The sequence below is a fragment of the Triticum aestivum genome, chromosome 2D (genome assembly GCF_018294505.1).
Source record: "Triticum aestivum cultivar Chinese Spring chromosome 2D, IWGSC CS RefSeq v2.1, whole genome shotgun sequence".
Classification (NCBI taxonomy): Eukaryota; Viridiplantae; Streptophyta; class Magnoliopsida; order Poales; family Poaceae; genus Triticum; species Triticum aestivum.
Genome location: NC_057799.1, coordinates 458,189,936 through 458,200,570, shown reverse-complemented (window position 1 = coordinate 458,200,570; position 10,635 = coordinate 458,189,936). Strand labels below are relative to the sequence as shown.

At 43.8% G+C, this 10,635-nt stretch overlaps 1 protein-coding gene across 3 annotated transcripts; it reads right to left on the bottom strand.

Moving 5' to 3' along the window:
- Nucleotides 1–5,747: 5,747 nt before the first annotated feature.
- Nucleotides 5,748–9,893, bottom strand: LOC123053803 (magnesium transporter MRS2-C). 3 transcript variants are annotated; one of them, XM_044477357.1, is made up of 6 exons: nt 9,255–9,893; nt 8,375–8,503; nt 7,938–8,276; nt 7,785–7,832; nt 5,964–6,181; nt 5,748–5,834 (listed from the first exon to the last, which is right to left on the bottom strand). In XM_044477357.1, the coding sequence occupies exons 1-6, from the start codon at nt 9,789–9,791 to the stop codon at nt 5,759–5,761; spliced, it is 1,347 nt and encodes a 448-aa protein (XP_044333292.1). In that variant the 5' UTR covers nt 9,792–9,893; the 3' UTR covers nt 5,748–5,758. The 3 variants fall into 3 exon arrangements, with proteins under 3 accessions (XP_044333292.1, XP_044333294.1, XP_044333293.1); XM_044477359.1 differs by having other exon boundaries at nt 5,809–6,181; nt 7,706–7,832; XM_044477358.1 differs by having other exon boundaries at nt 5,809–6,181.
- Between the last annotated feature and the right edge of the window lie 742 nt (nt 9,894–10,635).

Below are 10,635 nucleotides of genomic sequence, written 5' to 3'. Positions count from 1 at the left end.
TTCACAAAGCACATACCTTGATAAAGTTTTGAAGAAGTTCAAAATGGATCAGTCAAAGAAAGGGTTCTTGCATGTGTTACAAGGTGTGAAGTTGAGTCAGACTCAATGTGCCCGCAGAAGATAGAGAGAAAATGGAAGTCATTCCCTATGCCTCATCCATAGGTTCTATCATGTATGCAATGTTGTGTACCAGGCCTGATGTGTGCCTTGCTATAAGTTTAGCAGGGAGGTACCAAAGTAATCCAGGAGTGGATCACTGGACAGCAGTCAAGAACATCTTAAAATACCTGAAAAGGACTAAGGATATGTTTCTTGTTTTTGGAGGTGACAAAGAGCTTGTCATAAATGGTTACGTCGATGCTAGCTTTGACACTGATCCAGATGACTCTAAGTCGCAAACCGGATACGTATTTATATTGAATGGTGGAGCTGTCAGTTGGTGCAGTTCCAAGGAGAGCGTCGTGGCGGGATCTACGTGTGAAGTGGAGTACATAGCTGCTTCGGAAGTAGCAAACGAAGGAGTCTGGATGAAGGAGTTCATATCCGATCTAGGTGTAATACCTAGTGCATCAGGTCCAATGAAAATCTTTTGTGACAATAATGGAGCAATTGCCTTAGCGAAGGAATCCAGATTTCACAAGAGAACCAAACACATCAAGAGACGCTTCAACTCCATCCGCGATCAAGTCAAGGAGGGAGACATAGAGATTTGAAAAATACATACGGATCTGAATGTTGCAAACCCGTTGACTAAGCCTCTTCCACGAGAAAAACATGATCAACACCAAGACTCCATGGGTGTTAGAATCATTACAATGTAATTTAGATTATTGACTCTAGTGCAAGTGGGAGACTGAAGGAAATATGCCCTAGAGGCAATAATAAAGTTGTTATTTATATTTCCTTATATCATGATAAATGTTTACTATTCATGCTAGAATTGTATTAACCGGAAACTTGATACATGTGTGAATACATAGACAAAACAAAGTGTCCCTAGTATGCCTCTACTAGACTAGCTCATTAATCAAAGATGGTTAAGTTTCCTGACCATAGACATGTGTTGTCATTTGATGAACGGGATCACATCATTAGGAGAATGATGTAATGGACAAGACCCATCCGTTAGCTTAGCATAATGATCGTTAAGTTTTATTGCTATTGCTTTCTTCATGACCTATACATATTCCTCTGACTATGAGTTTATGCAACTCCTGAATACCGGAGGAACACCTTGTCTGGTATCAAACGTCACAACGTAACTGGGTGATTATGAAGATGCTCTACAAGTGTCTCTGAAGGTGTTTGTTGGGTTGGCATAGATCAAGATTAGGATTTGTCACTCTGAGTATCGGAGAGGTATCTCTGGGCCCACTCGGTAATGTACATCACTATAAGCCTTGCAAGCAATGTGACTAATTAGTTAGTTATGGGATGATGCATTACGGAACGAGTAAAGAAACTTGCCGGTAACGATATTGAACTAGGTATGAGGATACCGACGATCGAATATCGGGCAAGTAACATACCGATGACAAAGGGAATGACGTATGTTGTTATTGCGGTTTGACCGACAAAGATCTTCGTAGAATATGTAGGAACCAATATGAGCATCCAGGTTCTGTTGTTGGTTATTGATCGGAGATATGTCTCGGTCATGTCTACATAGTTCTCGAACCCGTAGGGTCCGCACGCTTAATGTTCGATGACGATTTGTATTATGAGTTATGTGTTTTGGTGACCAAAGATTGTTTGGAGTCCCGGATGAGATCAAGGACATGACGAGGAGTCTCGAAATGGTCGAGAGGTAAATATTGATATATCGGACGATGGTATTCGGACACTAGAATGGTTTCAGAGTTGTCCGGGTATTTTTCGGAGTACCGAGGGGTTACCGGAACCCCCCGGGGAAATATTGGGCCTACATGGGCCATTGGGGGAGAGAGAGGGGAGCCCGCAAGGGGTGGCGCGCGCCCCCCTCCAAGGGAGTCGGAATTGGACAAGGAGGAGGGGGCGCGGCCCCCTCTCCCTCCCCCTCTCCCTCTCCCTCTCCTTCCCTTTCCCCCTCCGTAAGAAAGAAAGAGGGGGACCGACTAGGATTGGGAGTCCTAGTCGGTTCCCCCCCCCATGGCGCGCCCCCTAGGTCGGCGGCCTCCTCCCCTCCTCCTTTATATACGGGGACAGGGGGCACCCCATAGCACATCAATTGTTCTTAGCCGTGTGTGGTGCCCCCCTCCACAGTTTACTCCTCCGGTCATAGCGTCGTAGTGCTTAGGCGAAGCCCTGCGCGGATCACATCACCATCACTGTCACCACGCCGTCGTTCTAACGAAACTCTCCCTCGGCCCTCTGCTGGATCAAGAGTTCGAGGGACGTCATCGAGATGAACGTGTGCTGAACTCGGAGGTCCCGTATGTCGGTACTTTATCGGTTGGATCGCGAAGACGTTCGACTACATCAACCGCGTTAACCTAACACTTCCGCTTTCGGTCTACGAGGGTACGTGGACACACTCTCCCCCTCTCTTTACTATGCATCTCCTAGATAGATCTTGCTTGATCGTAGGAAATTCTTTGAATACGTTCCCCAATATTTCTTTCTTCCCAAATCGTGTTTGGTTTTGCTACTAGACAATTATCTGGGTTTTTCCAGTTCAATCAATTTTTTTTATCTTTTTAATGTGTGTTTGCTTTTTCTTTCTCGTTCTTCTCCAACTCAACAAAAATCCTGTGCAGCCCTTCAGTTGTAGACACATCTTAGTTTTTCTTGAAACAAAATCACTTTATTAAATTCAAATAACAGTTACATCATCCATAAGGAAATGTATAGTTTGGCTCATAGGTTCGTTCAACTAAGCACTGGTAGCATTAAATCTAGCCACCATTGCAAGCTCATGAGTAAATCTTGTTTGCTTCCTTATTATAACGTACGAAACTACTTCGACGGAAATCACAAGCAATGTCATAACAATCACCAAAAACTGTCACGCCTTGCTCCTGCTAATCGAGGGCCATTCTTCATGGTGATGATGACCTAGAGATTATCAAAATTAATGACAAGGCGTTTGCATCCAGCCGATTGCGCAAGGGACAGGCTGAATCTCAGTGCAATAGCTCAGTGGTCAGGACATCAGCACAACAATCAATTCTCCAGTCCCCCCCCCCCCCACCCGGATAAACTTTCTGCTAGCATCTCTCAAAATTGCACCAGCCGAGCCGCTCAGCAGGTCTTAATTGAAAGAGGCATCAACATTAAGTTTAACAAACTCTACCGGGGGCCAAGTCCAACCTCCTCTTCATGGTGACATTAGGGGAAGAAGCAACCACATAGTTAGCTGCCAAAGCATGAAACTCCAAAGCAACTTGATTAATATCTTGTGTCCTCTCACCATGAACGAGCTCACGCCTTTCCCACCACAAATACCAAGTGATAATGGCGATCGTCTCACGAACATTTTTAAGACCCAAAATAGATAAATCCCGATCAGACAAATGGAGTAAAAACTCAAGAACAATTTCACCAACACGGTCCATCTCACAAGCTTTTTTAATTACATCGTCCAAACCCAACCCTCTCCAAACATCATTCACCATCTGACATTGAAATAATGTATGCTTTATATCCTCTAGTCCATTTGTACATGAGGTACGTGAGATGAAACTTTCAAATGCCTATTGGCAAGCAAAACATGACAGGGAAGAGTTAGTTCACTGCTTAACTTGTTGGCTTTTGTCCTTCTTTTATCTTCATGGTTGACAAAAATTGAAGCTAAAGTTTTTTTTTAGAAAAAATAGCATGGGCCACTTATACTCAAAAAAGAACCTAAACTTGTTACCACTAGCTAGTAAAAAATACGATAGGGGGTGGCAAAAAGCCTGAGCAATAGCGAAGCCATGTTTGGCAGGCAACCAAGCGAGTTGGAGCCACATTCTCAAGCTTCCATCTAAACTCATTCGCAAAAAAAGAAGCTTCCATCAAAACTAAAATCCTTATAAAAAAAGCACCAAATGTAGACACAAATCAATCATACATTGACTAACCACGTTACATTATTCGCTATCAGGAGATTGGGAACCGGCGCGTTCTGACCACCGGCCTGATCAACACGCAATCGGTATTTTTAGAGAGTGTACAATGATTAGGCCATGCGATCCGCTCCGATGACGCGACTTCACATAACAGAAAAAAGGGCGTTTGTAGAACAGACGATGACACCGTCGTACTTGTCCTCGTCACTGCCAACAGCAGCAGCGGCAGCACTACCGGAAGCTTGGCTCCGAGCGGCTCGATTTGTGGCACATTTCTTTCTTGCATTTGCTGGATGTACATTACTCCCTCCGTTCCTAAATATAAGTCTTTGTAGAGATTCCATTATAAACTACATACGGAGCAAAATGGATGAATCTACACTCTAAAATGCATCTACATACATCCGTATGTGGTTCATAGTGGAATCTCTCTAAAAACTTATAAGTATTTAGGAACGGAGGAAGTACATGTCATGTCATGTGCTGCTAACTAGCGGTAGCTACTGGTACCACCCACCTAGCTCACAGGTAGAGTAGTAGCGTGTACCGCCGAAGAAGAAGACGCAACGCTGAATTGCTGATCGTTCGGCGAGTGCTTTCTTGATAGAACAAGACATGCCGGTTAATACTACCATTTGCACCTTTTTCTCTTCCGGGAGGAGCAGCACACACCTAACAGCATCTCCAAAGGCTTCTTCCACGTGTATGTCGGGCGGACAGTCCCAACATGCCCACACACCAAAACGATTGCCCAGCCCTCCCATACCAAACACAAATGTCCGGACAATCCGTACTCGCCCAACCAATTCATATGTTGGGAGAAATGGGCTGCCCGGACGAGTCTAGACTTATCTCAGCCATGACACATGGACCCAACAAAAAAAAATCCACCCCATGGTGTGCGCTTTCCTATCCCTGTCGGATCTCTTCCTTCTCGCTGCAACCCTCTTATTTAAAATTTAAAACCACCGCCATGGCACCCCTCAACTTCATGCCCTATTTTCCAACAAGCCACCAAGGAGGAGTTGTGCACCGCCCGAGCCAAGGAGGAGGCCCCGACCGCCTACCATGCTCTCCGCTCATTCCCCTTTCCCCATGTCCGTGACGATCTACCATCGCCATGGAGGAGGTCCACCACCTCAATCATGAGGGAGCACGCCGCCACCGCCAAGGTGGAGGAGGCACACACCGCCCATCAAACCGCCCTAGCAAAGGAGGAGGTGCTCGCCGCCTGAGCCAGGCAGCCATGACCAACGCCATCGAGCAAGCCGAATCAGATGCCTCCGAGGAAGTCTCTTCAAAGGAAGCATCAATAGTAATAATGGAATAAATATCTAGGGGGACTTTAAATGACTACTCCCTCCGTAAAGAAATTACTAAATGCTCTTATATTTCTTTACGGAGGGAGTATATATATATGTGATGCCTTCATAGTACTCCCTTCGTCCCAAAATTGTTGTCTTAGATTTGTCTAAATACGGACGTATCTAATACTAAAACGTGACTTGATACATCCATATCTAGACAAATCTAAGACAAGAATTTTAGGACGAAGGGAGTATTATGGTTGAATTTTGAAGGGACGAGAACGCAAATGGAGGACACAAAGTTTGAGGAAAGAAGAAGGGTGCCCGTGAACACAACAGACGTGTCACGCACAAATGTGGGATGATATTAGATAAAACCTCTTGGAGATGCCCATGCTTATCAGACGGTCCAGACGTGTGAAGCTAACCCATTGAGACAGGAAGCTTCAAAATCGATATCAGATGCACACCAATGCAGCTCCAACATTGTGTATCTTCACTGGAACAAAGGAGAAAAGGTATGTACAATTGCACGCCAGCGAAGCTGGAAAAATAATGAACTGCCGAATGCTGCTTTCTGCAACATGCAGCAGAAGGTTGCAAGAATACATTTTACAAGGGGAAGAACCTTCTCTTCTTAAAGTACCACAGGAGGCAGGCGAATATGACTGCGCCACAAACACCCGTTATGATGAGCGTCCACTCGAAAGCGTGAGGCACTTTAAGCACGGCAACCCCCTCAAAGTTCATGCCGAAGACCCCAGAGACAACCCCGAAGATGGCTACCACAAACGTAGCGGTGGTCAGCAGCAGCTCGAACTGGATCAGTTGGTTCCGGACATTATCCTGCAATAACAGCATTCGTGAGAATCATCATGTAAGCATTTTTTTCGGTCAAGATCATAAAAAATGGTAATCAAACACATGAAAGAACACCCTATTCTCTAGTGTTATTACTGAGCCTAACTACAGTTTGATGTTCCTGGTTTCCAAGATAGTCTTAAACGTCTTTAAAAAAAAGATAGTCTTAAACCATGAACGCATCTACCATAGAGAAAAATATGACAGGCATTATGTATGTAATGTGTCAACCATCAGCCATCACCAGCCATTGTAACATGACAACCACATATCAACTTGCTCCGAAATAAAGTTTTTCATTGGTTCCACATTTGTTATTACTGTCACCTAAGATAGCCCTTTCCCTTTATTCTATCCTTTTATCCCCTTCATGAAACAAAGTTGTTTTGTCCAAAGGTTACTCGCAGCATCAAATGACTGGTCAACTGAAACTAGTATCTCATCAAGTCATCAGTGCACTTAAGAAACTAGAATCTCATCAGTGCGAAAATACAAAGGTGAACATGGGTGCGCGCGCACCCATGTGAATAATAAATTCATAAAAAATGCTAGAAAAAATTAAAAATTCTGAAATTTCGCGGTATGAACCTTAGTCGATCATTCTACTCACGTGTGAAGTTTCATGATGTATTGACACCCACGGTATTCTTAGGGAAGAAAATAAAAATGCGACCATACTATTCATTAAACAGTGTTTTTTAATATAGCTTCGCCTAGCTTCGATTTTGTCATTTTTGCCCAGATTACCACGTATATGATTTCTTCATGAAACTTCATATGCGAGTATACCGGTTGACTATGTATGTAAAAAATAAATTCAGATTTTTTTTATTTTTTCTAGCATTTTTTCGAATTTACTATTCATAAAGGGTGCGCGCGCACCCATGTTCACCAAATCCGTGTCCCTCATCAGTGTTCTTAAGAAACTAGCATCTCATCAATGTTCTTAACTCTTAAGAAACTAGTATCTCATCACACCAGGCTATTAGTGAGTAGTGACTATATCAGATCGGCTACTGCTTGTCCTAATTCAGGAACAAAAGAGTGGTCAAAGAAAAAATGTCTAAACAGATAAGTCTAATATATGATAAATAAATAAATAAAGCCACAGGAAGTATTTTCCAGTACCAGGCTATAATTAGTGTATTAACTTGTGTTACTTGTCAACCATTTATGGTTTATATTGAGTACTTACTACCTTGCCTGTATCATCCTGATTTTCCCACGAACAGTAAAATACAAGTTATTCAACCTTGCTTACTACTAATGTTTGTTTCTAAGTTAAACTTATCATTTCCATTTGAGTGGGGGACAACAACTATTATGTCTGTCAAACTGAATCTCTTTGTGTGTTTTAATTACAAAACAAACAGTATTAACTATCCAGAAATGTGCCACTGAGAAGCTGCATATCAATCTCGTAATAACACATGGTAACCGGCATATTATTTTCTCGCTTTGGTGTAGAACCAGGCAAAGTGAAACTTGCTGATTTGAATGAGAAACAACCTTTTTTAACGTGATCTTTTATCTGAACGTTGAGCAATAGACATGACAAATGATGAAGTATGAAATCAGGGGAATATACCAGCTGGATATTGATGAAATCCTCTGTGTCATCAATATACTCCTTCAGCTGGGAAAAAGGAATGTAAATAGCAAAATTGTCAGCCAATGTATTTCTTAAAAGAGAAATCAAACTGAACAAGAGGCTAACTAAAAGACAGTTCATGCTTTGTACCGAAGTTAATTTGCTGAGAGTGTAGTCAATAACCACAAAGTAAGCCTCCAGCAACATTTCCAGTTCTTCTATGTTATATTGACTGCTCTCTGAGCTCTTGAAGCTGCTGTGCCTGCTTCTAGCAAAACTAAATTGCTTCTCAAGCCGCCGGGGCGCAGGGGGCGACGAAACTGGTGAAACTGGAGCAGAGACGGATGTACCGAAGGCATTATTTCCAGCAATTCCTTGAAGGCCCTCCTCGTCCAATGAGGATGCTTCCATCCTCATCTTCTTTTCCGTGAGGTACATTTCAGCCATATCACCATCGTCGTCCATCAATTGCTCTATCTCATCTCTGACCTTAATGGCGAAAATTGGACATTTCTTAAGACTGGAAACGAATACTGTTGACAACCTAACTAATAAGAGCAGTAAAAACATAATGGAAGTCCATTTACCTTTTGGACCCTCCTAGTCAATGCAACCAGCTTGCTCTTTAGGCGTCGAGCACGCTCCAAGTCAAGGGTACTGATTTTGGCCGTTAACTCATCTAGCAGTGGATAAGCTTCAGCCTCCAGCTCAACAGCCTGGTAAAATTTGCAAGCATTTTTAGTTCTCCAATCAGATGCCAAATCATTATCCTTGAAACAGCTCGGAAAGTGGGAAACTCAAATTGATCATCACATGATTTGTCAGCTGATAATCAAAATTGTAATGTGTGGCTTCATTTTTGTCGATAATTGGTGGTTATGGTCAACTCAATTTTCTGGAAACCAAACATAGTAAAAGAAATTCAGACCAACAATGGTTGACACAGAACGATGCTACATTTGTAATAGAGTTGTCAACTTGTCATTAAGATAAGAGGCTGGGCATGATGAAAATTCAAATGGTGACACACAACCTCATTTGACCATTGATACGTGGCAAACTGAACTTCCTATGTGGTGGATAATCTACTCCATAGCTTATTTCACCATCAGATACCTTCCTGTCAGTAATAGAATACGATCAAGAGGAAATCTATTCTTTTAAGAGTACAGTGTGGAACTGTGGATTTTAAGTACATCATACTAGGATATGACTGTTCAACCAATCACACAGTGTAAGCAATGACACATTCTATATGGAATGCTAGCCCAACAATTGAGAACCATCATTAATTCAATCATCACATGCTCCCGAAGGACCAGAACTATCAAGCTCATCATGCACGAAAACAGTACGCCGGCTAATAGATTACTACTCCATTAGTTGAGACAGGAGCACGAGTATATTCTACACCATCCAGTAAATTACGGAGTAGAACGCAAAGGTCTGTAGAGCGCTGTGTGGAACCTGAGCGTCTAGGAAGGAGCAGGCGGCTTCGAGCGCGACCTCCAAAGCGATGAACTCGAAGGGCAGGTCGTCAGCGCGGTCCACGAGACGGCGCTGCAGCTCGTCGACATACCTCCGCACGGCCTCCTCCGCAGCGGCTCCGCCGTCGGCGTCGGGGTCGCGCAGGACGAGCGCCTCGTCGGCGGTGATGATGCACCGTATCCGCTCGAGGTTGCAGACGACGGCGCGCTCGCGGCCGAGGATGGCGGAGGGGTAGACGAAGAGCGGGTCGAGGAGGCGGAGGTCGCGCGCGGGCAGGTCGAGCCGCCGCATGAGCGCCGGCTTGGCGACCTCCACCGCCTCGGCCGCGCCCGTCGCCGCGTCCACCCGCACCCACGAGCGCCGCCCGCCGCCGCGCTTCTTGAGGCCGTGGACGTCGATCGTCACGCCGCCCCCTCCTCCGCCGCCGCCTGGCGCCGCGGGCTTGCCGCGGCGGTGGGGCCCGTTCGTGGCGGCGCGGGGAGGGAGGAGGAGCCGCTCCTTGGGGTCCTGGTCCATGGTGGCCGGGATCTGTGGTGGGGGCGGCGTGTCAGTGACGGGCTAGGTAGGTAGGCCGCGGAGGAGATGGAGTGCTTGTGTGGAGAGGAAGGGGTCTCCACGATGGGTGGGGGATCAAGACGAGGGAAGAACATCACATAATTTTCGATGGTGGGCTCGGGTGGGCATGCACGTGACGTGGTACCTTCCCTGTCGTTGGATTCACCAGATGTTTCTTTTTACCACGGTCTTCGATTCTAGGGTTATTCTCTAGTTATTTTTTGGTTGTTCTCTAGTTCATCGCCATGGTTCCATGTGCACCAACATGAATAATTAATTCCCTAAAAAAGACATGAATAATAAATTAAAAAAAATAAAAGAACTAGAAATTCTAAAATTTGGGGGTATCAAATTTGGTCAGCCATTCTATTCATGCGTGAAGTTTCATGAAGTATTGACACATGTTATTCTTAGTGAAGAAAATAAAATTGGGGCCATACTATTCATCAAATAGTATTTTTTTTAATATAGCTTTAGTTTTGTTGTTTTTGCCCAGATTTTTATGGATGTTATTTTTTCGTGAAACTTTGTATGCTATATGTATGTTAGAAAAAAAAACTAATATTTTTGCCTTTTTCTAATATTTTATTTTAAAATTTTACTATTTATAAGGGTTGCATATGAAACCATGTTCATCAAATCAGCGGTGGTTCATCGCCATGCTTCATTATATTGTGTACCATGACAACGAAAATAAAAATGATTTCTTTTGCGAAAAAGAATCCAAATCTATTATACATATACTCCCACTGTTCCTAAATATTTGTCTTTTAGAGATTTCAAATGAACTACCACATACGGATGT